Raw genomic sequence first — 27,839 nt, forward strand, 5'->3', positions numbered from 1 at the left:
ACACTGAGATTGACAAAAGCTACTTTGTTAATAAAGTTATTTAGTCGAACTACAACTCGTTTGTGGCGCAATGCATTGTGGATAGGTCAGTAACAGAGAGTGGAGGACGCCATGTGCTATTGAGGGAGAAGGACCAGGACTAACAGGCAACGCTGTGACTCTGTGAATTGGAAATATCTGGAGGAGATCCGGGGGCACAAATAATAAACATGTACTACACAAGACATTGCATTCGGACCGCACTGCGAATCGCCGCAAAGACTCATCGGTAAGCGGGTGTCATAACCGGGGATCGTAGCTGCTTGTGTAACAACAGTGGGACACAGGAGCTAGATGGTTTGCTAACGCTAAACGCGTCAAGGGCAGAGAATTGCTAGCTAATTTGCCATGCATTAACCATTTATGTGCCCCAAATAGTCGGAATCACATAGAACTATTAACATAATAACCCTGGGCTCATTCACTTGCTTTGTGAAGAACGGATTTTATGATCAACCGGCTAGCTAGCCAACCGCAATGCCACCTATTCCTCGTTAGCTAGCTAGTGAGGAACAATCTTGCAGCCAAATGGATTAATCCGTCACGGGGAATGTGTTGTAAAACCAGCTAACTAACTTGTAATCTAGAGCGAGTAGGCTCAGCAGTAAATAACGTTAGCCAGTTCCACGGACCTAATGCACCCCGTTCCTTCCTTATGAGATGTGCCAGTCAAGGTCATGTGTTTCTTGTATGGCATTTGTGTTTAACTTTGACAAATGGTTGTCATATCCTGTATCTTGCTAGAGCTTCCCTCCTGGTTCTGATTGGTGATTTGAATAGATTTTCACCATTGTATAATGATCTTGTCAACCTTACCGTGGCAGTTGTACAACTGATTCAGAAGGGGTTGGGTTAAATGCGGATGACACATTTTGGTTGAATGCATTCAGTTGTGCAACTGACTAAGTATTCCCTTTCCCAACTGAACCAGGTGGAAAATTAGGATGAGAAATAGCAGCTAACTAGCTACTGCTATATTACTAACTGGTGGGGGATTTGAAGAATCTTTGAGAGATCTGTGACAACATTGAATCAGTCATTCCCTTAGGCCTAGGAGGGTTTTACAGATGAGACTCGAAAGGCCTCTAAAGTCATATCCAGGAGCCTAAATCTAATTCATTAGTGCATAGTTGTTAATTAATTTGCACCAAAACTGTCCATTTAAACCAATAGAAACCAAACTATTTTAGGTGGACGGGTTGCACGCTCTACAGAGGAAACACTGGATTGACTGTAGAGGTCGGCCGATTATGATTTTTCATTGGAGGGCCAAAGGAAGCCGATACCGATTAATCGGCTAATAGTGACAATTACAACAACATTGAAAGAACACTTTTTAAAATGTGTACTTAATTACATCAATAAAATCAATTTAGTCTCAAATAAATAATGAAACATCCTCAATTTGGTTTAAATAATGCAAAAACAGTGTTGGAGAAGAAAGTAAAAGTGCAATATGTGCCATGTAAGAAAGCTAACATTTCAGTTCCTTGCTCAGAACATGAGAACATATGAAAGCTGGTGGTTCCTTTTAACATGAGTCTTCAATATTCCCAGGTAAGAAGTTTTAGGTTGTAGTTATTACAGGAATTATAGGGCTATTTCTCTCTATACCATTTATATTTCATATATCTTTGACTATTGGATGTTCTTATAGGCACTATAGTATTGCCAGCCTAATCTCAGGAGTTGATAGGTCATAAGTCATAAACAGCACAATGCTTGAAGCACAGCGAAGAGCTGCTGGCAAACGCAGGAAAGTGCTGTTTGAATGAATGCTTACGAGCCTGCTGCTGCCTACCACCGGTCAGTCAGACTGCTCTATCAAATATCAAATCATAGACTTAATTCTAATTAACACACAGAAATATGAGCCTTAGGTCATTAATTTGGTCAAATCCGGAAACACTTTTAGAAAACAAAAAGTTTATTCTTTCAGTGAAATACGGAACCGTTCTGGCAACGGGTGGCATCCTTCAGTCTAAATATTGCTGTTACATTGTACAACCTTCAATGTCATGTCATAATTATCTAAAATTCTGGCAAACTTTGTTAGGAAGAAATGGTCTTCACACAGTTCGCAACGAGCCAGGCGGCCCAAACTGCTGCATAAAGCCTGACTCTGTTGCACAGTTCCCAACGAGCCAGGCGGCCCAAACTGCTGCATATAGCCTGACTCTGTTGCACAGTTCCCAACGAGCCAGGCGGCCCAAACTGCTGCATATAGCCTGACTCTGTTGCACAGTTCCCAACGAGCCAGGCGGCCCTGACTCTGTTACACAGAACGCAAGAGAAGTGACACAATTTCCTGAGTTTAAAAAAATTAATGTTAGCAGGCAATATTAACTAAATATGCAGGTTTAAAAATATGTACTTGTCTATTGGTTTTAAGAAAGACATTGATGTTTATGGTTAGGTACACATTGGTGCAACGACAGTGCTTTTTTCGCGAATGCGCTTGTTAAATCATCACCCGTTTGGCGAAGTAGGCTGTGATTCGATGAAACATTAACAGGCACCGCATCGATTATATGCACCACAGGATAAGCTAGATAAACAAGTAATATCATCAACCGTGTGTAGTTAACTATTGATTATGTTAAGATAGATGCTAGCTAGCAATGCCAGCTAGCAACTTACCTTGTATCTCAGTGTAAGAGGCGTCACTGCAGTACCTGGTTCGAATCCAGGCTGCATCACGTCCGGCCGTGATTGGGGAGTCCCATAGGGCGGCGACACAATTGGTCCAGCGTCGTCCGGGTTTGTGAATGAGAATGTGTTCTTAACTGACCTGCCTAGTTAGTTAAAGGTTCAATAAAATAATACATTAACTGTGTGCTTTGTTTCCCCAGGCAGGAGCTCCAGACACCAACGTTATGTGCCCTCCGAACACTCGGGACCAGCCCAGCCAGCCTTTCTGCTGTCATCGCCGCCCCCCCTCTGGATGGAGCCCCCAAACAGTACCCCCCCAAAATCACCCAGCTGGTACACGACATCACCAGCCTCACCTTGTTAGAGGTGTCAGACCTCAATGAGCTCCTCAAGGTATGGAACTGGAACATGTAGACTGTGTAGATTAACATAAGGAGACGTGGGCATCTGAGTCATTTAGCAGACACTCGTATCCAGTGCCACACAGTCAGTGCCATAAATTATAGCACATTGTCCTATATATAACACACAGTACATTGTCCTATATACAACACACATTACATAGCACATTGTCCTATATACATAGTTCTAGTATCTACCTCTATACCAGGGTATCTATATATACACTGCTCAAAAAAATAAAGGGAACACTTAAACAACACAATGTAACTCCAAGTCAATCACACTTCTGTGAAATCAAACTGTCCACTTAGGAAGCAACACTGATTGACAAATTTCACATGCTGTTGTGCAAATGGAATAGACAACAGGTGGAAATTATAGGCAATTAGCAAGACACCCCCCAATAAAGGAGTGGTTCTGCAGGTGGTGACCTCAGACCACTTCTCAGTTCCTATGCTTCCTGGCTGATGTTTTGGTCACTTTTGAATGCTGCCGGTGCTTTCACTCTAGTGGTGGCACGAGACGGAGTCTACAACCCACACAAGTGGCTCAGGTAGTGCAGCTCATCCAGGATGGGACATCAATGCGAGCTGTGGCAAGAAGGTTTACTGTGTCTGTCAGCGTAGTGTCCAGAGCATGGAGGCGCTACCAGGAGACAGGCCAGTACATCAGGAGACGTGGAGGAGGCCGTAGGAGGGCAACAACCCAGCAGCAGGACCGCTACCTCCGCCTTTGTGCAAGGAGGAGCAGGAGGAGTACTGCCAGAGCCCTGCAAAATGACCTCCAGCAGGCCACGAATGTGCACGCGTCTGCTCAACCGGTCAGAAACAGACTCCATGAGGGTGGTATGAGGGCCCGACATCCACATGTGGGGGTTGTGCTTACAGCCCAACACCGTGCAGGACGTTTGGCATTTGCCAGAAAACACCAAGATTGGCAAATTTCCTACTTGTGCCCTGTGCTCTTCACAGATGAAAGCAGGTTCACACTGAGCACATGTCTCCAGACTGTCACGTCTGTCACGCCGTGGAGAACGTTCTGCTGCCTGCAACATCCTCCAGCATGACCGGTTTGGTGGTGGGTCAGTCATGGTGTGGGGTGGCATTTCTTTGGGGGGCCGCACAGCCTTCCATGTGCTCGCCAGAGGTAGCCTAACTGCCATTAGGTACCGAGATGAGATCCTCAGACCCCTTGTGAGACCATATGCTGGTGCGGTTGGCCCTGGGTTCCTCCTAATGCAAGACAATGCTAGACCTCATGTGGCTGGAGTGTGTCAGCAGTTCCTGCAAGAGGAAGGCATTGATGCTATGGACTGGCCCGTCCGTTCCCCAGACCTGAATCCAATTGAGCACATCTGGGACATGATGTCTCGCTCCATCCACCAACGCCACGTTGCACCACAGACTGTCCAGGAGTTGGCGGATGCTTTAGTCCAGGTCTGGGAGGAGATCCCTCAGGAGACAATCCGCCACCTCATCAGGAGCATGCCCAGGCGTTGTAGGGAGGTCATACAGGCACGTGGAGGCCACACACACTACTGAGCCTCATTTTGACTTGTTTTAAGGACATTACATCAAAGTTGGATCAGCCTGTAGTGTGGTTTTCCACTTTAATTTTGAGTGTGACTCCAAATCCAGACCTCCATGAGTTGATAAATTTGATTTCCATTGATAATTTTTGTGTGATTTTGTTGTCAACACATTCAACTATGTAAAGAAAACAGTATTTAATAAGAATATTTCATTCATTCAGATCTAGGATGTGTTATTTTAGTGTTCCCTTTATTTTTTGAGCAGTGTATTATAGTATTCCACAGAGCTCCTGCCTGTGGAAACAAATCATACAATTAATGTATTTTTATAATTTAACCTTTATTTAACTAGGCAGGTCAGTTAAGAACACATTCTTATTTACAATGACGGCCTAGGAACAGTGGGGTTAACTGCCTTGTTCAGGGGCAGAATGGCAGATTTGTACCTTGTCAGCTCGGGGATTCAAACTTGCAACCTTTTGGTTACAGGTCTAACACACTAACCACTAGACTACCTGCCGCCTCTACACTCTAACCACTAGACTACCTGCCGCCCCTACACTCTTAACCACTAGTCTACCTGCCGCCCCTACACTCTAACCACTAGGCTACCTGCCGCCCCTACACTCTAACCACTAGATTACCTGCCGCCCCTACACTCTAACCACTAGGTTACCTGCCGCCCCTACACTCTAACCACTAGGCTACCTGCCGCCCCTACACTCTAACCACTAGACTACCTGCCGCCGCTACACTCTAACCACTAGACTACCTGCCGCCCCTACACTCTAACCACTAGACTACCTGCCGCCCCTACACTCTAACCACTAGGCTACCTGCCGCCCCTACACTCTAACCACTAGACTACCTGCCGCCCCTACACTCTAACCACTAGGCTACCTGCCGCCCCTACACTCTAACCACTAGGCTACCTGCCTCCCCTACACTCTAACCACTAGGCTACCTGCCGACCCTACACTCTAACCACTAGACTACCTGCCGCCCCTACACTCTAACCACTAGGCTACCTGCCGCACCTACACTCTAACCACTAGGCTACCTGCCGCCCCTACACTCTAACCACTAGGCTACCTGCCGCCCCTACACTCTAACCACTAGGCTACCTGCCGCCCCTACACTCTAACCACTAGGCTACCTGCCGCCCCTACACTCTAACCACTAGACTACCTGCCGCCCCTACACTCTAACCACTAGACTACCTGCCGCCCCTACACTCTAACCACTAGACTACCTGCCGCCCCTACACTCTAACCACTAGACTACCTGCCGCCCCTACACTCTAACCACTAGACTACCTGCCGCCCCTACACTCTAACCACTAGACTACCTGCCGCCCCTACACTCTAACCACTAGACTACCTGCTGCTTGTATCTACTGGTACCCCGTGTATAAAGCCATGTTATTATTGACTCAGTACTGGTACCCCGTGTATAAAGCCAAGTTATTATTGACTCAGTACTGGTACCCGTGTATAAAGCCATGTTATTATTGACTCAGTACTGGTACCCCGTGAATAAAGCCATGTTATTATTGACTCAGTACTGGTACCCCGTGTATAAAGCCATGTTATTATTGACTCAGTACTGGTACCCCGTGTATAAAGCCATGTTATTATTGACTCAGTACTGGTACCCCGTGTATAAAGCCATGTTATTATTGACTCAGTACTGGTACCCCGTGTATAAAGCCATGTTATTATTGACTCAGTACTGGTACCCCGTGTATAAAGCCATGTTATTATTGACTCAGTACTGGTACCCGTGTATAAAGCCATGTTATTATTGACTCAGTACTGGTACCCCGTGTATAAAGCCAGGTTATTATTGACTCAGTACTGATACCGCGTGTTTAAAGCCATGTTATTATTGACTCAGTACTGATACCGCGTGTTTAAAGCCATGTTATTATTGACTCAGTACTGGTACCCCGTGTATAAAGCCATGTTATTATTGACTCAGTACTGATACCGCGTGTTTAAAGCCATGTTATTATTGACTCAGTACTGATACCGCGTGTTTAAAGCCATGTTATTATTGACTCAGTACTGATACCGCGTGTTTAAAGCCATGTTATTATTGACTCAGTACTGGTACCCGTGTATAAAGCCATGTTATTATTGACTCAGTACTGGTACCCGTGTATAAAGCCATGTTATTATTGACTCAGTACTGGTACCCCGTGTATAAAGTCATGTTATTATTGACTCAGTACTGGTACCCCGTGTATAAAGCCATGTTATTATTGACTCAGTGCTGGTACCCCGTGTATAAAGCCATGTTATTATTGACTCAGTACTGGTACCCGTGTATAAAGCCATGTTATTATTGACTCAGTACTGGTACCCGTGTATAAAGCCATGTTATTATGGACTCAGTACTGGTACCCTGTGTATAAAGCCATGTTATTATTGACTCAGTACTGGTACCCCGTGTATAAAGCCATGTTATTATTGACTCAGTACTGGTACCCCGTGTATAAAGCCATGTTATTATTGACTCAGTGCTGGTACCCCGTGTATAAAGCCATGTTATTATTGACTCAGTACTGGTACCCCGTGTATAAAGCCATGTTATTATTGACTCAGTACTGGTACCCGTGTATAAAGCCATGTTATTATTGACTCAGTACTGGTACCTGTGTATAAAGCCATGTTATTATTGACTCAGTACTGGTACCCCGTGTATAAAGCCATGTTATTATTGACTCAGTACTGGTACCCGTGTATAAAGCCATGTTATTATTGACTCAGTACTGGTACCCTGTGTATAAAGCCATGTTATTATTGACTCAGTACTGGTACCCCGTGTATAAAGCCATGTTATTATTGACTCAGTACTGGTACCCCGTGTATAAAGCCATGTTATTATTGACTCAGTACTGATACCGCGTGTTTAAAGCCATGTTATTATTGACTCAGTACTGGTACCCCGTGTATAAAGCCATGTTATTATTGACTCAGTACTGATACCGCGTGTTTAAAGCCATGTTATTATTGACTCAGTACTGGTACCCCGTGTATAAAGCCATGTTATTATTGACTCAGTACTGGTACCCGTGTATAAAGCCATGTTATTATTGACTCAGTACTGGTACCCGTGTATAAAGCCATGTTATTATTGACTCAGTACTGGTACCCCGTGTATAAAGCCATGTTATTATTGACTCAGTACTGGTACCCCGTGTATAAAGTCATGTTATTATTGACTCAGTACTGGTACCCCGTGTATAAAGCCATGTTATTATTGACTCAGTACTGGTACCCGTGTATAAAGCCATGTTATTATTGACTCAGTACTGGTACCCCGTGTATAAAGCCATGTTATTATTGACTCAGTACTGGTACCCGTGTATAAAGCCATGTTATTATTGACTCAGTACTGGTACCCGTGTATAAAGCCATGTTATTATTGACTCAGTACTGGTACCCGTGTATAAAGCCATGTTATTATTGACTCAGTACTGGTACCCCGCGTATAAAGCCATGTTAATATTGACTCAGTACTGGTACCCCGTGTATAAAGCCATGTTATTATTGACTCAGTACTGGTACCCTGCGTATAAAGCCATGTTATTATTGACTCAGTACTGGTACCCGTGTATAAAGCCATGTTATTATTGACTCAGTACTGGTACCCGTGTATAAAGCCATGTTATTATTGACTCAGTACTGGTACCCGTGTATAAAGCCATGTTATTATTGACTCATTACTGGTACCCTGTGTATAAAGCCATGTTATTATTGACTCAGTACTGGTACCCCGTGTATAAAGTCATGTTATTATTGGCTCAGTACTGGTACCCCGTGTATAAAGCCATGTTATTATTGACTCAGTGCTGGTACCCCGTGTATAAAGCCATGTTATTATTGTATAAAGCCATGTTATTATTGACTCAGTACTGGTACCCGTGTATAAAGCCATGCTATTATTGACTCAGTACTGGTACCCCGCGTATAAAGCCATGTTATTATTGACTCAGTACTGGTACCCCGTGTATAAAGCCATGTTATTATTGACTCAGTACTGGTACCCCGCTTATAAAGCCATGTTATTATTGACTCAGTACTGGTACCCGTGTATAAAGCCATGTTATTATTGACTCAGTACTGGTACCCGTGTATAAAGCCATGTTATTATTGACTCAGTACTGGTACCCGTGTATAAAGCCATGTTATTATTGACTCATTACTGGTACCCTGTGTATAAAGCCATGTTATTATTGACTCAGTACTGGTACCCCGTGTATAAAGTCATGTTATTATTGACTCAGTACTGGTACCCCGTGTATAAAGCCATGTTATTATTGACTCAGTGCTGGTACCCCGTGTATAAAGCCATGTTATTATTGACTCAGTACTGGTACCCCGTGTATAAAGCCATGTTATTATTGACTCAGTACTGGTACCCCGTGTATAAAGCCATGTTATTATTGACTCAGTACTGGTACCTGTGTATAAAGCCATGTTATTATTGACTCAGTACTGGTACCCCGTGTATAAAGCCATGTTATTATTGACTCAGTACTGGTACCCCGTGTATAAAGCCATGTTATTATTGACTCAGTACTGGTACCCTGTGTATAAAGCCATGTTATTATTGACTCAGTACTGGTACCCCGTGTATAAAGCCATGTTATTATTGACTCAGTACTGGTACCCCGTGTATAAAGCCATGTTATTATTGACTCAGTACTGGTACCCCGTGTATAAAGCCATGTTATTATTGACTCAGTACTGGTACCCCGTGTATAAAGCCATGTTATTATTGACTCAGTACTGGTACCCGTGTATAAAGCCATGTTATTATTGACTCAGTACTGGTACCCGTGTATAAAGCCATGTTATTATTGACTCAGTACTGGTACCCCGTGTATAAAGCCATGTTTATTATTGACTCAGTACTGGTACCCCGTGTATAAAGCCATGTTTATTATTGACTCAGTACTGGTACCCGTGTATAAAGCCATGTTATTATTGACTCAGTACTGGTACCCGTGTATAAAGCCATGTTATTATTGACTCAGTACTGGTACCCCGTGTATAAAGCCATGTTATTATTGACTCAGTACTGGTACCCCGTGTATAAAGCCATGTTATTATTGACTCAGTGCTGGTACCCCGTGTTTAAAGCCATGTTATTATTGACTCAGTACTGGTACCCCGTGTATAAAGCCATGTTATTGTTGACTCAGTACTGGTACACCGTGTATAAAGCCATGTTATTATTGACTCAGTACTGGTACCCCGTGTATAAAGCCATGTTATTATTGACTCAGTACTGGTACCCCGTGTATAAAGCCATGTTATTATTGACTCAGTGCTGGTACCCCGTGTTTAAAGCCATGTTATTATTGACTCAGTACTGGTACCCCGTGTATAAAGCCATGTTATTGTTGACTCAGTACTGGTACACCGTGTATAAAGCCATGTTATTATTGACTCAGTACTGGTACCCCGTGTATAAAGCCAAGTTATTATTGACTCAGTACTGGTACCCGTGTATAAAGCCATGTTATTATTGACTCAGTACTGGTACCCGTGTATAAAGCCATGTTATTATTGACTCAGTACTGGTACCCCGTGTATAAAGCCATGTTATTATTGACTCAGTGCTGGTACCCCGTGTATAAAGCCATGTTATTATTGACTCAGTGCGGGTACCCCGTGTATAAAGCCATGTTATTATTGGCTCAGTACTGGTACCCCGTGTATAAAGCCATGTTATTATTGACTCAGTACTGGTACCCCGTGTATAAAGCCAGGTTATTATTGACTCAGTACTGATACCGCGTGTTTAAAGCCATGTTATTATTGACTCAGTACTGATACCGCGTGTTTAAAGCCATGTTATTATTGACTCAGTACTGGTACCCCGTGTATAAAGCCATGTTATTATTGACTCAGTACTGGTACCCCGTGTATAAAGCCATGTTATTATTGACTCAGTACTGGTACCCCGTGTATAAAGCCATGTTATTATTGACTCGGTACTGGTACCCCGTGTATAAAGCCATGTTATTATTGACTCAGTACTGGTATCCCGTGTATAAAGCCATGTTATTATTGACTCAGTACTGGTACCCCGTGTATAAAGCCATGTTATTATTGACTCAGTACTGGTACCCCGTGTATAAAGCCATGTTATTATTGACTCAGTACTGGTACCCCGTGTATAAAGCCATGTTATTATTGACTCAGTACTGGTACCCCGTGTTTAAAGCCATGTTATTATTGACTCAGTACTGGTACCCTGTGTTTAAAGCCATGTTATTATTGACTCAGTACTGGTACCCCGTGTATAAAGCCATGTTATTATTGACTCAGTACTGGTACCCCGTGTATAAAGCCATGTTATTATTGACTCAGTACTGGTACCCTGTGTATAAAGCCATGTTATTATTGACTCGGTACTGGTACCCCGTGTATAAAGCCATGTTATTATTGACTCGGTACTGGTACCCCGTGTATAAAGCCATGTTATTATTGACTCAGTACTGGTACCCCGTGTATAAAGCCATGTTATTATTGACTCAGTACTGGTACCCCGTGTATAAAGCCATGTTATTATTGACTCAGTACTGGTACCCCGTGTATAAAGCCATGTTATTATTGACTCAGTACTGGTACCCCGTGTATAAAGCCATGTTATTATTGACTCAGTACTGGTACCCGTGTATAAAGCCATGTTATTATTGACTCAGTACTGGTACCCCGTGTATAAAGCCATGTTATTATTGACTCAGTACTGGTACCCCGTGTATAAAGCCATGTTATTATTGACTCAGTACTGGTACCCCGTGTATAAAGCCATGTTATTATTGACTCAGTACTGGTACCCCGTGTATAAAGCCATGTTATTATTGACTCAGTACTGGTACCCCGTGTATAAAGTCATGTTATCGTTACTCATTGTGTATTTATTATTACGTGTTTAACTTTATTAGTTCTACTCTCTTTCTCTCTGTATTGCTGTGAAGGTCTAAGTCAGCGTTTCACTGTTGGTCTACATCTGTTGTTAACGAGGCATGTGATGAGTAACATTTTGATTTGCTCAATGACTTCTCCAATAAAGTATGTTTTTTTAATTTGTTTGTCCCAGAAAACCCTGAATATCCAGGATGTTGGGATGATGCCAATGGGAGCCATGACTGCAGCAGCAACACCTGCAGCTCTGGTAAGACGGGGATTGTTTCACTGTGTTTCTGTGTTTTTATTCAATACGTTTATCAAGATTCTTTACCTGTGATGGTCACCCCTTACACGATGCCCCGTGGTTACCCCTTACACGACGCCCCGTGGTCACCCCTTACACGACGCCCCGTGGTCACCCCTTACACGATGCCCCGTGGTCACCCCTTACATGATGCCCCGTGGTTACCCCTTACATGATGCCCCGTGGTTACCCCTTACATGATGCCCCGTGGTCACCCCTTACACGACGCCCCGTGGTCGCCCCGTGGTCACCCCTTACACGATGCCCCGTGGTCACCCCTTACACGATGCCCCGTGGTTACCCCTTACACGATGCCCCGTGGTCACCCCTTACACGATGCCCCGTGGTCACCCCTTACACGACGCCCCGTGGTCGCCCCGTGGTCACCCCTTACACGATGCCCCGTGGTCACCCCTTACACGATGCCCCGTGGTCACCCCTTACACGATGCCCCGTGGTCACCCCTTACACGATGCCCCGTGGTTACCCCTTACACGATGCCCCGTGGTCACCCCTTACACGATGCCCCGTGGTCACCCCTTACACGACGCCCCGTGGTCACCCCTTACACGATGCCCCGTGGTCACCCCTTACACGACGCCCCGTGGTTACCCCTTACACGACGCCCCGTGGTCACCCCTTACACGACGCCCCGTGGTCACCCCTTACACGATGCCCCGTGGTCACCCCTTACACGACGCCCCGTGGTCACCCCTTACACGATGCCCCGTGGTCACCCCTTACACGACGCCCCGTGGTCACCCCTTACGCGACGCCCCGTGGTCACCCCTTACACGATGCCCCGTGGTCACCCCTTACGCGACGCCCCGTGGTCACCCCTTACACGATGCCCCGTGGTTACCCCTTACACGATGCCCCGTGGTTACCCCTTACACGATGCCCCGTGGTCACCCCTTACACGATGCCCCGTGGTCACCCCTTACACGACGCCCCGTGGTCACCCCTTACACGACGCCCCGTGGTCACCCCTTACACGACGCCCCGTGGTCACCCCTTACACGATGCCCCGTGGTCACCCCTTACACGACGCCCCGTGGTCACCCCTTACACGACGCCCCGTGGTCACCCCTTACACGATGCCCCGTGGTCACCCCTTACGCGACGCCCCGTGGTCACCCCTTACACGACGCCCCGTGGTCACCCCTTACACGATGCCCCGTGGTCACCCCTTACGCGACGCCCCGTGGTCACCCCTTACACGACGCCCCGTGGTCACCCCTTACACGATGCCCCGTGGTCACCCCTTACACGACGCCCCGTGGTCACCCCTTACACGATGCCCCGTGGTCACCCCTTACACGACGCCCCGTGGTCACCCCTTACACGATGCCCCGTGGTCACCCCTTACACGACGCCCCGTGGTCACCCCTTACACGACGCCCCGTGGTCACCCCTTACACGACGCCCCGTGGTCACCCCTTACACGACGCCCCGTGGTCACCCCTTACACGACGCCCCGTGGTCACCCCTTACACGACGCCCCGTGGTTACCCCTTACACGACGCCCCGTAGTCACCCCTTACACGACGCCCCGTGGTCACCCCTTACACGACGCCCCGTGGTCACCCCTTACACGACGCCCCGTGGTTACCCCTTACACGACGCCCCGTGGTTACCCCTTACACGACGCCCCGTGGTTACCCCTTACACGACGCCCCGTGGTCACCCCTTACACGACGCCCCGTGGTTACCCCTTACACGACGCCCCGTGGTTACCCCTTACACGACGCCCCGTGGTCACCCCTTACACGACGCCCCGTGGTCGCCCCGTGGTCACCCCTTACACGACGCCCCGTGGTCACCCCTTACACGACGCCCCGTGGTTACCCCTTACACGATGCCCCGTGGTCACCCCTTACACGACGCCCCGTGGTTACCCCTTACACGACGCCCCGTGGTCACCCCTTACACGACGCCCCGTGGTCGCCCCGTGGTCACCCCTTACACGACGCCCCGTGGTCACCCCTTACACGACGCCCCGTGGTCACCCCTTACACGATGCCCCGTGGTCACCCCTTACACGACGCCCCGTGGTCACCCCTTACACGACGCCCCGTGGTCACCCCTTACACGACGCCCCGTGGTCACCCCTTACACGACGCCCCGTGGTCACCCCTTACACGATGCCCCGTGGTTACCCCTTACACGACGCCCCGTGGTCACCCCTTACACGACGCCCCGTGGTCACCCCTTACACGACGCCCCGTGGTCACCCCTTACACGACGCCCCGTGGTCACCCCTTACACGATGCCCCGTGGTTACCCCTTACACGACGCCCCGTGGTCACCCCTTACGCGACGCCCCGTGGTCACCCCTTACACGACGCCCCGTGGTCACCCCTTACACGATGCCCCGTGGTTACCCCTTACACGACGCCCCGTGGTCACCCCTTACACGACGCCCCGTGGTCACCCCTTACACGACGCCCCGTGGTCACCCCTTACACGACGCCCCGTGGTCACCCCTTACACGATGCCCCGTGGTTACCCCTTACACGACGCCCCGTGGTCACCCCTTACACGACGCCCCGTGGTCACCCCTTACACGACGCCCCGTGGTCACCCCTTACACGATGCCCCGTGGTTACCCCTTACACGACGCCCCGTGGTCACCCCTTACACGACGCCCCGTGGTCACCCCTTACACGACGCCCCGTGGTCACCCCTTACACGACGCCCCGTGGTCACCCCTTACACGACGCCCCGTGGTCACCCCTTACACGACGCCCCGTGGTCACCCCTTACACGACGCCCCGTGGTCACCCCTTACACGACGCCCCGTGGTCACCCCTTACGCGACGCCCCGTGGTCACCCCTTACGCGACGCCCCGTGGTCACCCCTTACGCGACGCCCCGTGGTCACCCCTTACGCGACGCCCCGTGGTCACCCCTTACGCGACGCCCCGTGGTCACCCCTTACGCGACGCCCCGTGGTCACCCCTTACGCGACGCCCCGTGGTCACCCCTTACGCGACGCCCCGTGGTCACCCCTTACGCGACGCCCCGTGGTCACCCCTTACGCGACGCCCCGTGGTCACCCCTTACACGACGCCCCGTGGTCACCCCTTACACGACGCCCCGTGGTCACCCCTTACACGACGCCCCGTGGTCACCCCTTACACGACGCCCCGTGGTCACCCCTTACGCGACGCCCCGTGGTCACCCCTTACGCGACGCCCCGTGGTCACCCCTTACGCGACGCCCCGTGGTCACCCCTTACGCGACGCCCCGTAGTCACCCCTTACGCGACGCCCCGTGGTCACCCCTTACGCGACGCCCCGTGGTCACCCCTTACGCGACGCCCCGTGGTCACCCCTTACGCGACGCCCCGTGGTCACCCCTTACGCGACGCCCCGTGGTCACCCCTTACGCGACGCCCCGTGGTCACCCCTTACGCGACGCCCCGTGGTCACCCCTTACGCGATGCCCCGTGGTCACCCCTTACACGACGCCCCGTGGTCACCCCTTACACGACGCCCCGTGGTCACCCCTTACACGACGCCCCGTGGTCACCCCTTACGCGACGCCCCGTGGTCACCCCTTACGCGACGCCCCGTGGTCACCCCTTACACGACGCCCCGTGGTCACCCCTTACACGACGCCCCGTGGTCACCCCTTACACGACGCCCCGTGGTCACCCCTTACACGACGCCCCGTGGTCACCCCTTACACGACGCCCCGTGGTCACCCCTTACCCCACATGACTTGATCTAGGAGGTACCCCTGCAGAGGTCTATCTATAAAGGCTATAACCTCGTTTAGTTTCAATGCCCAATGTAAGCCTCTTTACTGCAATGCAATTGTTGTGCTTGACTGTACACATCAACATGTCATATAGTGTCCTCAGGGCATAGATAGAGCATGTTCTAATCTTGCATTGTAACCTGCATGTCGTGTCCTCAGGGCGTAGATAGAGCATGTTCTAATCTAGCATGGTAACCTGCATGTAGTGTCCTCAGGGCGTAGATAGAGCATGTTCTAATCTAGCATTGTATTCATTCTGCTCTTACAGGCAGTGGAAGAGGACGCGGCACCAGTCAAGAAAGAGAAGACTCACTTCACAGTGAAACTGACAGAACTGAAGGCAGCAGAGAAAGTGAAACTCATAAAAGAAGTGAAGAACTGCATCCAAGGCTTGAACCTGGTGCAGGTCAGATGGTCTGTTTGTCTCTGTGTGATGTCACAGCCATCCAAGGCTTGAACCTGGTGCAGGTCAGATGGTCTGTTTGTCTCTCTGTGATGTCACAGCCATCCAAGGCTTGAACCTGGTGCAGGTCAGATGGTCTGTTTGTCTCTGTGTGATGTCACAGCCATCCAAGGCTTGAACCTGGTGCAGGTCAGATGGTCTGTTTGTCTCTCTGTGATGTCACAGCCATCCAAGGCTTGAACCTGGTGCAGGTCAGATGGTCTGTTTGTCTCTCTGTGATGTCACAGCCATCCAAGGCTTGAACCTGGTGCAGGTCAGATGGTCTGTTTGTCTCTGTGTGATGTCACAGCCATCCAAGGCTTGAACCTGGTGCAGGTCAGATGGTCTGTTTGTCTCTGTGTGATGTCACAGCCATCCAAGGCTTGAACCTGGTGCAGGTCAGATGGTCTGTTTGTCTCTCTGTGATGTCACAGCCATCCAAGGCTTGAACCTGGTGCAGGTCAGATGGTCTGTTTGTCTCTCTGTGATGTCACAGCCATCCAAGGCTTGAACCTGGTGCAGGTCAGATGGTCTGTTTGTCTCTCTGTGATGTCACAGCCATCCAAGGCTTGAACCTGGTGCAGGTCAGATGGTCTGTTTGTCTCTCTGTGATGTCACAGCCATCCAAGGCTTGAACCTGGTGCAGGTCAGATGGTCTGTTTGTCTCTCTGTGATGTCACAGCCATCCAAGGCTTGAACCTGGTGCAGGTCAGATGGTCTGTTTGTCTCTCTGTGATGTCACAGCCATCCAAGGCTTGAACCTGGTGCAGGTCAGATGGTCTGTTTGTCTCTCTGTGATGTCACAGCCATCCAAGGCTTGAACCTGGTGCAGGTCAGATGGTCTGTTTGTCTCTCTGTGATGTCACAGCCAGACAAGGATTCTTTAGTTCTTTCCTGTCTCTGTGATCATTTGTCCGTTCCGTCTCTGACCACACATGTTCCAGTGTCCACGCTTAAAGGACACGCAGTCAAATCAGTCTGAGACATAGGATAGCTCTGAGTTGGAGACCTTTCACTCTGTGGTACTGCTCTCTGTATGTATATAGTAGGTTAAGAAGTTGGAGACCTTTCACTCTGTGGTACTGCTCTCTGTATGTATATAGTAGGTTAAGAAGTTGGAGACCTTTCACTCTGTGGTACTGCTCTCTGTATATAGTAGGTTAAGAAGTTGGAGGCCTTTCACTCTGATACTGCTCTCTGTATGTATATAGTAGGTTAAGAAGTTGGAGGCCTTTCACTCTGATACTGCTCTCTGTATGTATATAGTAGGTTAAGAAGTTGGAGACCTTTCACTCTGTGGTACTGCTCTCTGTATATAGTAGGTTAAGAAGTTGGAGGCCTTTCACTCTGATACTGCTCTCTGTATGTATATAGTAGGTTAAGAAGTTGGAGGCCTTTCACTCTGATACTGCTCTCTGTATGTATATAGTAGGTTAAGAAGTTGGAGGCCTTTCACTCTGTGGTCCTGCTCTCTGTATGTATATAGTAGGTTAAGAAGTTGGAGGCCTTTCACTCTGTGGTACTGCTCTCTGTATGTATATAGTAGGTTAAGAAGTTGGAGACCTTTCACTCTGATACTGCTCTCTGTATGTATATAGTAGGTTAAGAAGTTGGAGGCCTTTCACTCTGATACTGCTCTCTGTATGTATATAGTAGGTTAAGAAGTTGGAGGCCTTTCACTCTGATACTGCTCTCTGTATGTATATAGTAGGTTAAGAAGTTGGAGGCCTTTCACTCTGATACTGCTCTCTGTATGTATATAGTAGGTTAAGAAGTTGGAGACCTTTCACTCTGATACTGCTCTCTGTATGTATATAGTAGGTTAAGAAGTTGGAGACCTTTCACTCTGTGGTCCTGCTCTCTGTATGTATATAGTAGGTTAAGAAGTTGGAGACCTTTCACTCTGTGGTCCTGCTCTCTGTATGTATATAGTAGGTTAAGAAGTTGGAGACCTTTCACTCTGTGGTACTGCTCTCTGTATGTATATAGTAGGTTAAGAAGTTGGAGGCCTTTCACTCTGTGGTACTGCTCTCTGTATGTATATAGTAGGTTAAGAAGTTGGAGACCTTTCACTCTGTGGTACTGCTCTCTGTATGTATATAGTAGGTTAAGAAGTTGGAGGCCTTTCACTCTGTGGTACTGCTCTCTGTATGTATATAGTAGGTTAAGAAGTTGGAGACCTTTCACTCTGTGGTCCTGCTCTCTGTATGTATATAGTAGGTTAAGAAGTTGGAGACCTTTCACTCTGTGGTCCTGCTCTCTGTATGTATATAGTAGGTTAAGAAGTTGGAGACCTTTCACTCTGTGGTACTGCTCTCTGTATGTATATAGTAGGTTAAGAAGTTGGAGACCTTTCACTCTGTGGTCCTGCTCTCTGTATGTATATAGTAGGTTAAGAAGTTGGAGACCTTTCACTCTGTGGTCCTGCTCTCTGTATGTATATAGTAGGTTAAGAAGTTGGAGGCCTTTCACTCTGATACTGCTCTCTGTATGTATATAGTAGGTTAAGAAGTTGGAGACCTTTCACTCTGTGGTACTGCTCTCTGTATGTATATAGTAGGTTATGAAGTTGGAGGCCTTTCACTCTGATACTGCTCTCTGTATGTATATAGTAGGTTAAGAAGTTGGAGACCTTTCACTCTGTGGTACTGCTCTCTGTATGTATATAGTAGGTTAAGAAGTTGGAGGCCTTTCACTCTGATACTGCTCTCTGTATGTATATAGTAGGTTAAGAAGTTGGAGACCTTTCACTCTGTGGTACTGCTCTCTGTATGTATATAGTAGGTTAAGAAGTTGGAGGCCTTTCACTCTGATACTGCTCTCTGTATGTATATAGTAGGTTAAGAAGTTGGAGACCTTTCACTCTGTGGTACTGCTCTCTGTATGTATATAGTAGGTTAAGAAGTTGGAGACCTTTCACTCTGTGGTCCTGCTCTCTGTATGTATATAGTAGGTTAAGAAGTTGGAGGCCTTTCACTCTGATACTGCTCTCTGTATGTATATAGTAGGTTAAGAAGTTGGAGACCTTTCACTCTGTGGTCCTGCTCTCTGTATGTATATAGTAGGTTAAGAAGTTGGAGGCCTTTCACTCTGTGGTACTGCTCTCTGTATGTATATAGTAGGTTAAGAAGTTGGAGACCTTTCACTCTGTGGTCCTGCTCTCTGTATGTATATAGTAGGTTAAGAAGTTGGAGGCCTTTCACTCTGATACTGCTCTCTGTATGTATATAGTAGGTTAAGAAGTTGGAGGCCTTTCACTCTGATACTGCTCTCTGTATGTATATAGTAGGTTAAGAAGTTGGAGGCCTTTCACTCTGTGGTACTGCTCTCTGTATGTATATAGTAGGTTAAGAAGTTGGAGGCCTTTCACTCTGTGGTACTGCTCTCTGTATGTATATAGTAGGTTAAGAAGTTGGAGGCCTTTCACTCTGTGGTACTGCTCTCTGTATGTATATAGTAGGTTAAGAAGTTGGAGACCTTTCACTCTGTGGTACTGCTCTCTGTATGTATATAGTAGGTTAAGAAGTTGGAGGCCTTTCACTCTGATACTGCTCTCTGTATGTATATAGTAGGTTAAGAAGTTGGAGGCCTTTCACTCTGATACTGCTCTCTGTATGTATATAGTAGGTTAAGAAGTTGGAGACCTTTCACTCTGGTCCTGCTCTCTGTATGTATATAGTAGGTTAAGAAGTTGGAGGCCTTTCACTCTGTGGTACTGCTCTCTGTATGTATATAGTAGGTTAAGAAGTTGGAGACCTTTCACTCTGTGGTACTGCTCTCTGTATGTATATAGTAGGTTAAGAAGTTGGAGGCCTTTCACTCTGTGGTCCTGCTCTCTGTATGTATATAGTAGGTTAAGAAGTTGGAGGCCTTTCACTCTGTGGTCCTGTTCTCTGTATGTATATAGTAGGTTAAGAAGTTGGAGGCCTTTCACTCTGTGGTACTGCTCTCTGTATGTATATAGTAGGTTAAGAAGTTGGAGACCTTTCACTCTGTGATACTGCTCTCTGTATGTATATAGTAGGTTAAGAAGTTGGAGGCCTTTCACTCTGTGGTCCTGCTCTCTGTATGTATATAGTAGGTTAAGAAGTTGGAGGCCTTTCACTCTGTGGTCCTGCTCTCTGTATGTATATAGTAGGTTAAGAAGTTGGAGACCTTTCACTCTGTGATACTGCTCTCTGTATGTATATAGTAGGTTAAGAAGTTGGAGACCTTTCACTCTGTGGTCCTGCTCTCTGTATGTATATAGTAGGTTAAGAAGTTGGAGACCTTTCACTCTGTGGTACTGCTCTCTGTATGTATATAGTAGGTTAAGAAGTTGGAGACCTTTCACTCTGTGGTCCTGCTCTCTGTATGTATATAGTAGGTTAAGAAGTTGGAGGCCTTTCACTCTGTGGTACTGCTCTCTGTATGTATATAGTAGGTTAAGAAGTTGGAGACCTTTCACTCTGTGGTCCTGCTCTCTGTATGTATATAGTAGGTTAAGAAGTTGGAGGCCTTTCACTCTGATACTGCTCTCTGTATGTATATAGTAGGTTAAGAAGTTGGAGGCCTTTCACTCTGATACTGCTCTCTGTATGTATATAGTAGGTTAAGAAGTTGGAGGCCTTTCACTCTGTGGTACTGCTCTCTGTATGTATATAGTAGGTTAAGAAGTTGGAGGCCTTTCACTCTGTGGTACTGCTCTCTGTATGTATATAGTAGGTTAAGAAGTTGGAGGCCTTTCACTCTGTGGTACTGCTCTCTGTATGTATATAGTAGGTTAAGAAGTTGGAGACCTTTCACTCTGTGGTACTGCTCTCTGTATGTATATAGTAGGTTAAGAAGTTGGAGGCCTTTCACTCTGATACTGCTCTCTGTATGTATATAGTAGGTTAAGAAGTTGGAGGCCTTTCACTCTGATACTGCTCTCTGTATGTATATAGTAGGTTAAGAAGTTGGAGACCTTTCACTCTGGTCCTGCTCTCTGTATGTATATAGTAGGTTAAGAAGTTGGAGGCCTTTCACTCTGTGGTACTGCTCTCTGTATGTATATAGTAGGTTAAGAAGTTGGAGACCTTTCACTCTGTGGTACTGCTCTCTGTATGTATATAGTAGGTTAAGAAGTTGGAGGCCTTTCACTCTGTGGTCCTGCTCTCTGTATGTATATAGTAGGTTAAGAAGTTGGAGGCCTTTCACTCTGTGGTCCTGTTCTCTGTATGTATATAGTAGGTTAAGAAGTTGGAGGCCTTTCACTCTGTGGTACTGCTCTCTGTATGTATATAGTAGGTTAAGAAGTTGGAGACCTTTCACTCTGTGATACTGCTCTCTGTATGTATATAGTAGGTTAAGAAGTTGGAGGCCTTTCACTCTGTGGTCCTGCTCTCTGTATGTATATAGTAGGTTAAGAAGTTGGAGGCCTTTCACTCTGTGGTCCTGCTCTCTGTATGTATATAGTAGGTTAAGAAGTTGGAGACCTTTCACTCTGTGATACTGCTCTCTGTATGTATATAGTAGGTTAAGAAGTTGGAGACCTTTCACTCTGTGGTCCTGCTCTCTGTATGTATATAGTAGGTTAAGAAGTTGGAGACCTTTCACTCTGTGGTCCTGCTCTCTGTATGTATATAGTAGGTTAAGAAGTTGGAGGCCTTTCACTCTGTGGTACTGCTCTCTGTATGTATATAGTAGGTTAAGAAGTTGGAGGCCTTTCACTCTGATACTGCTCTCTGTATGTATATAGTAGGTTAAGAAGTTGGAGACCTTTCACTCTGTGGTCCTGCTCTCTGTATGTATATAGTAGGTTAAGAAGTTGGAGACCTTTCACTCTGTGGTACTGCTCTCTGTATGTATATAGTAGGTTAAGAAGTTGGAGGCCTTTCACTCTGTGGTCCTGCTCTCTGTATGTATATAGTAGGTTAAGAAGTTGGAGACCTTTCACTCTGTGGTCCTGCTCTCTGTATGTATATAGTAGGTTAAGAAGTTGGAGGCCTTTCACTCTGATACTGCTCTCTGTATGTATATAGTAGGTTAAGAAGTTGGAGGCCTTTCACTCTGTGGTACTGCTCTCTGTATGTATATAGTAGGTTAAGAAGTTGGAGGCCTTTCACTCTGTGGTCCTGCTCTCTGTATGTATATAGTAGGTTAAGAAGTTGGAGACCTTTCACTCTGTGGTCCTGCTCTCTGTATGTATATAGTAGGTTAAGAAGTTGGAGACCTTTCACTCTGTGGTCCTGCTCTCTGTATGTATATAGTAGGTTAAGAAGTTGGAGACCTTTCACTCTGTGGTCCTGCTCTCTGTATGTATATAGTAGGTTAAGAAGTTGGAGACCTTTCACTCTGTGGTCCTGCTCTCTGTATGTATATAGTAGGTTAAGAAGTTGGAGGCCTTTCACTCTGTGGTACTGCTCTCTGTATGTATATAGTAGGTTAAGAAGTTGGAGGCCTTTCACTCTGTGGTACTGCTCTCTGTATGTATATAGTAGGTTAAGAAGTTGGAGACCTTTCACTCTGTGGTACTGCTCTCTGTATGTATATAGTAGGTTAAGAAGTTGGAGACCTTTCACTCTGTGGTACTGCTCTCTGTATGTATATAGTAGGTTAAGAAGTTGGAGACCTTTCACTCTGTGGTACTGCTCTCTGTATGTATATAGTAGGTTAAGAAGTTGGAGACCTTTCACTCTGTGGTACTGCTCTCTGTATGTATATAGTAGGTTAAGAAGTTGGAGGCCTTTCACTCTGTGGTACTGCTCTCTGTATGTATATAGTAGGTTAAGAAGTTGGAGACCTTTCACTCTGTGGTCCTGCTCTCTGTATGTATATAGTAGGTTAAGAAGTTGGAGACCTTTCACTCTGTGGTACTGCTCTCTGTATGTATATAGTAGGTTAAGAAGTTGGAGGCCTTTCACTCTGATACTGCTCTCTGTATGTATATAGTAGGTTAAGAAGTTGGAGACCTTTCACTCTGTGGTACTGCTCTCTGTATGTATATAGTAGGTTAAGAAGTTGGAGACCTTTCACTCTGATACTGCTCTCTGTATGTATATAGTAGGTTAAGAAGTTGGAGACCTTTCACTCTGATACTGCTCTCTGTATGTATATAGTAGGTTAAGAAGTTGGAGACCTTTCACTCTGATACTGCTCTCTGTATGTATATAGTAGGTTAAGAAGTTGGAGACCTTTCACTCTGATACTGCTCTCTGTATGTATATAGTAGGTTAAGAAGTTGGAGACCTTTCACTCTGATACTGCTCTCTGTATGTATATAGTAGGTTAAGAAGTTGGAGGCCTTTCACTCTGTGGTCCTGCTCTCTGTATGTATATAGTAGGTTAAGAAGTTGGAGACCTTTCACTCTGTGGTACTGCTCTCTGTATGTGTATAGTAGGTTAAGAAGTTGGAGACCTTTCACTCTGTGGTCCTGCTCTCTGTATGTATATAGTAGGTTAAGAAGTTGGAGACCTTTCACTCTGTGGTACTGCTCTCTGTATGTATATAGTAGGTTAAGAAGTTGGAGACCTTTCACTCTGTGGTCCTGCTCTCTGTATGTATATAGTAGGTTAAGAAGTTGGAGACCTTTCACTCTGTGGTCCTGCTCTCTGTATGTATATAGTAGGTTAAGAAGTTGGAGGCCTTTCACTCTGATACTGCTCTCTGTATGTATATAGTAGGTTAAGAAGTTGGAGACCTTTCACTCTGATACTGCTCTCTGTATGTATATAGTAGGTTAAGAAGTTGGAGACCTTTCACTCTGTGGTACTGCTCTCTGTATGTATATAGTAGGTTAAGAAGTTGGAGGCCTTTCACTCTGTGGTCCTGCTCTCTGTATGTATATAGTAGGTTAAGAAGTTGGAGGCCTTTCACTCTGTGGTACTGCTCTCTGTATGTATATAGTAGGTTAAGAAGTTGGAGACCTTTCACTCTGTGGTACTGCTCTCTGTATGTATATAGTAGGTTAAGAAGTTGGAGACCTTTCACTCTGTGGTACTGCTCTCTGTATGTATATAGTAGGTTAAGAAGTTGGAGACCTTTCACTCTGTGGTCCTGCTCTCTGTATGTATATAGTAGGTTAAGAAGTTGGAGGCCTTTCACTCTGTGGTCCTGCTCTCTGTATGTATATAGTAGGTTAAGAAGTTGGAGACCTTTCACTCTGTGGTCCTGCTCTCTGTATGTATATAGTAGGTTAAGAAGTTGGAGACCTTTCACTCTGTGGTCCTGCTCTCTGTATGTATATAGTAGGTTAAGAAGTTGGAGACCTTTCACTCTGTGGTCCTGCTCTCTGTATGTATATAGTAGGTTAAGAAGTTGGAGACCTTTCACTCTGTGGTACTGCTCTCTGTATGTATATAGTAGGTTAAGAAGTTGGAGACCTTTCACTCTGTGGTACTGCTCTCTGTATGTATATAGTAGGTTAAGAAGTTGGAGACCTTTCACTCTGTGGTACTGCTCTCTGTATGTATATAGTAGGTTAAGAAGTTGGAGGCCTTTCACTCTGTGGTCCTGCTCTCTGTATGTATATAGTAGGTTAAGAAGTTGGAGGCCTTTCACTCTGTGGTCCTGCTCTCTGTATGTATATAGTAGGTTAAGAAGTTGGAGACCTTTCACTCTGTGGTCCTGCTCTCTGTATGTATATAGTAGGTTAAGAAGTTGGAGACCTTTCACTCTGTGGTCCTGCTCTCTGTATGTATATAGTAGGTTAAGAAGTTGGAGACCTTTCACTCTGTGGTCCTGCTCTCTGTATGTATATAGTAGGTTAAGAAGTTGGAGACCTTTCACTCTGTGGTACTGCTCTCTGTATGTATATAGTAGGTTAAGAAGTTGGAGACCTTTCACTCTGATACTGCTCTCTGTATGTATATAGTAGGTTAAGAAGTTGGAGACCTTTCACTCTGTGGTCCTGCTCTCTGTATGTATATAGTAGGTTAAGAAGTTGGAGACCTTTCACTCTGTGGTCCTGCTCTCTGTATGTATATAGTAGGTTAAGAAGTTGGAGACCTTTCACTCTGTGGTACTGATCTCTGTATGTATATAGTAGGTTAAGAAGTTGGAGACCTTTCACTCTGTGGTCCTGCTCTCTGTATGTATATAGTAGGTTAAGAAGTTGGAGGCCTTTCACTCTGTGGTACTGCTCTCTGTATGTATATAGTAGGTTAAGAAGTTGGAGACCTTTCACTCTGTGGTCCTGCTCTCTGTATGTATATAGTAGGTTAAGAAGTTGGAGACCTTTCACTCTGTGGTACTGCTCTCTGTATATAGTAGGTTAAGAAGTTGGAGACCTTTCACTCTGTGGTACTGCTCTCTGTATGTATATAGTAGGTTAAGAAGTTGGAGACCTTCTTTGTTCTCTCTGTATAATCCTCCTTCTGTTTCTTACTCAGAAAGACACACAATCATGTCTGTCTAGGAGGTTGCTTTGTGTTAATGTTACTATAGATCCTCTGTCCTCTACCAGGCTAAGAAGTTGGTTGATTTGTGTTATTGTTACTGTAGATCACTGCTCTCCTCTGTCCTCTACCAGGCTAAGAAGTTGGTTGCTTTGTGTTAATGTTACTATAGATCCTCTGTCCTCTACCAGGCTAAGAAGTTGGTTGCTTTGTGTTAATGTTACTATAGCTCCTCTGTCCTCTGCCAGGCTAAGAAGTTGCTTGCTTTGTGTTAATGTTACTATAGATCCTCTGTCCTCTGCCAGGCTAAGAAGTTGGTTGCTTTGTGTTAATGTTACTATAGATCCTCTGTCCTCTACCAGGCTAAGAAGTTGGTTGATTTGTGTTATTGTTACTGTAGATCACTGATCTCCTCTGTCCTCTACCAGGCTAAGAAGTTGGTTGAGTCCCTCCCCCAGGAGATCAGAGCCAATGTGTCCAAAGAGGAGGCGGAGAAGCTGAAGACAGCCCTGGAGACAGCAGGAGGCACTGTGGTGCTGGAGTAGAACGTCCCTCCTCTCTCCATCCCTCCACCCGACTGACCCCACCCACCGACCGTCTGGCTGCGGTTACGCCAGTCTTCTATCTTTCTGTTGTATACAGCAGTAGAAGAACAAAGGAACCAATGCCTTGGAAAAGGAAACTAAAACCTAGCCTTTTTGACAACGTTGCTCTACTAGCTACCAACAGGACGGTGTGGGGCGGGAGAAACTAACTCAGACTGAACTCCTCAGGCTCAGAGCCTGAACGCACCCGCCCACCGCCCGGATGCTCGTCAGTTCCCTCGCCCATTTGTCTTGTTCGTCTATCTGGCTCTGTCCCGATTCTCCACCCTTCTCCTGAAGTGTGCACTTCTCTTGGGTTCTTTCTCACATTGATTTAACAACGGTGGAAACTCAAAACTCCCTCAAGCCAATGTTTACATCAGCCCCATGTTTAAAAGTCCACGACTGGGAATATGAGGGTACAGTACAGGAGAAGGGTGGATAATGGGTACTTTTGCCCATCTATCAGTCTGGTACTTTTGCCCATTGGTCTGCATTAAAGCTGGACTTGGCCTCTTGTCTGTATTCGTCTGGGGGTGAGTTTCCCTGAAAGCCTCGTAACGAACATAACTAACGTAACTAATGTGGCATGTTATTTCCCCTGACAACCCAGCCTCCACAGACCAATGAAATATCTACGTTTGACTGTCTGTATTCTCCAGAGGAGGCTGGTGGGAGGAGCCTATAGGAGGACAGGCTCATTGTCATGGCTGGAATGGAGTCAAACAGGTGGTTTCCATTTGATGCCATTCCATTAATTCCATGTCAGCCATTTACAATAAGCCTGCCCTCCTATAGCTCCTCCCACCAGCCTCCGCTGGTATTTTATGTGCGTTAATGAACCAAATTGGTCAAATGGACATTTTGCTGGTTGTTCTATGAGTGGTGGGAGTGGGTCATCAGGAGGACTGAGGTACCACGTTGGCAACCAAGCTTTTTTTTAGAAACCCTCCCCCTGACTGGTAAGACTGCCGTGTTCTCTAGAACCAGGAGAACGGAGCTGTGTCCTCATTACGGGTTGGAACTGGAACAGAACTGAAAAGTAGCAGAAACGGAACCTGGAACGAAAGTGATCCATACTGTTCCGGAACAGAACCATTATTTTAAAAGCCGGTTAATAACGTTCTTTTACATTCCGGGCGTTGTTTCTACTCTCACAATAAAACGCAACAAAGTGCCAAGGCAAAGCCCTCACTCTGTCACTCAGAAACATATTCCAGTATCTGCCTGCAAGCTGAAACTCTTTACCAGTGTGTGTGTGCATGTTTAGGCCCCCCCCCCCTACTCTATCCGCACTGATTGGTGAAGTCATTTAATTAGCTAAATGTGAAGGGGGGGAAATTGATTTTAAAGGTTAAAAAAGGAATAGAGAGGAATGCTATAAACCGGTACCTTTGTTTGGTTTGAACCGGTTCAGAACTTAGGTTCCACTGTTCCGACCAGCAAAACAAACAGTTAAATTTGCATTTTCCTGTTCAGAACGAAACGACTGGAAAAATGAATGTTGGTTCCAACCCCTGGTCTTCATACTGTATGGCTGATATAGGATCAATGATGAAGTGATTAAAATAAATAAAAAATACAAGTTACATTTCTTTGTTTGGTTGAATATAATCTTACATTGGATCACATTTTGACAGATTAGATTGTGCTGTAAATGTAACGGATGTGAAACGGCTAGCTTAGTTAGCGGGTAACGATGCTTCGAGGGTGACTGTTGATGTGTGCAGAAGGTCCCTGGTTCGCGGCCCCGGGTATGGGCGAGGGGACGGTCTAAAATTATACTGTTACATAAAGACTGAACGATTATTAAATAGTCCCTATGTGAAATATA

The 27,839-nt window shown here is 46.2% G+C and overlaps 1 protein-coding gene across 2 annotated transcripts; it reads left to right on the plus strand.

The window, feature by feature from the left end:
• Positions 1-42: 42 nt before the first annotated feature.
• mrpl12 (mitochondrial ribosomal protein L12) lies at positions 43-27,839 on the plus strand. 2 transcript variants are annotated; one of them, XM_090197658.1, is made up of 5 exons: positions 43-268; positions 2,892-3,084; positions 11,744-11,818; positions 15,891-16,028; positions 25,850-27,839. In XM_090197658.1, exons 1-5 carry the CDS (start codon positions 210-212, stop codon positions 25,964-25,966), a joined length of 582 nt encoding a protein of 193 aa, XP_090053784.1. In that variant the 5' UTR covers positions 43-209; the 3' UTR covers positions 25,967-27,839. The 2 variants fall into 2 exon arrangements, with proteins under 2 accessions (XP_090053784.1, XP_090053785.1); XM_090197659.1 differs by lacking the exon at positions 25,850-27,839 and adding an exon at positions 25,490-25,597.

The sequence above is a fragment of the Oncorhynchus mykiss genome, chromosome 13 (assembly GCF_057628025.1).
Source record: "Oncorhynchus mykiss isolate SJ-2025 chromosome 13, ASM5762802v1, whole genome shotgun sequence".
Lineage (NCBI taxonomy): Eukaryota > Metazoa > Chordata > Actinopteri > Salmoniformes > Salmonidae > Oncorhynchus > Oncorhynchus mykiss.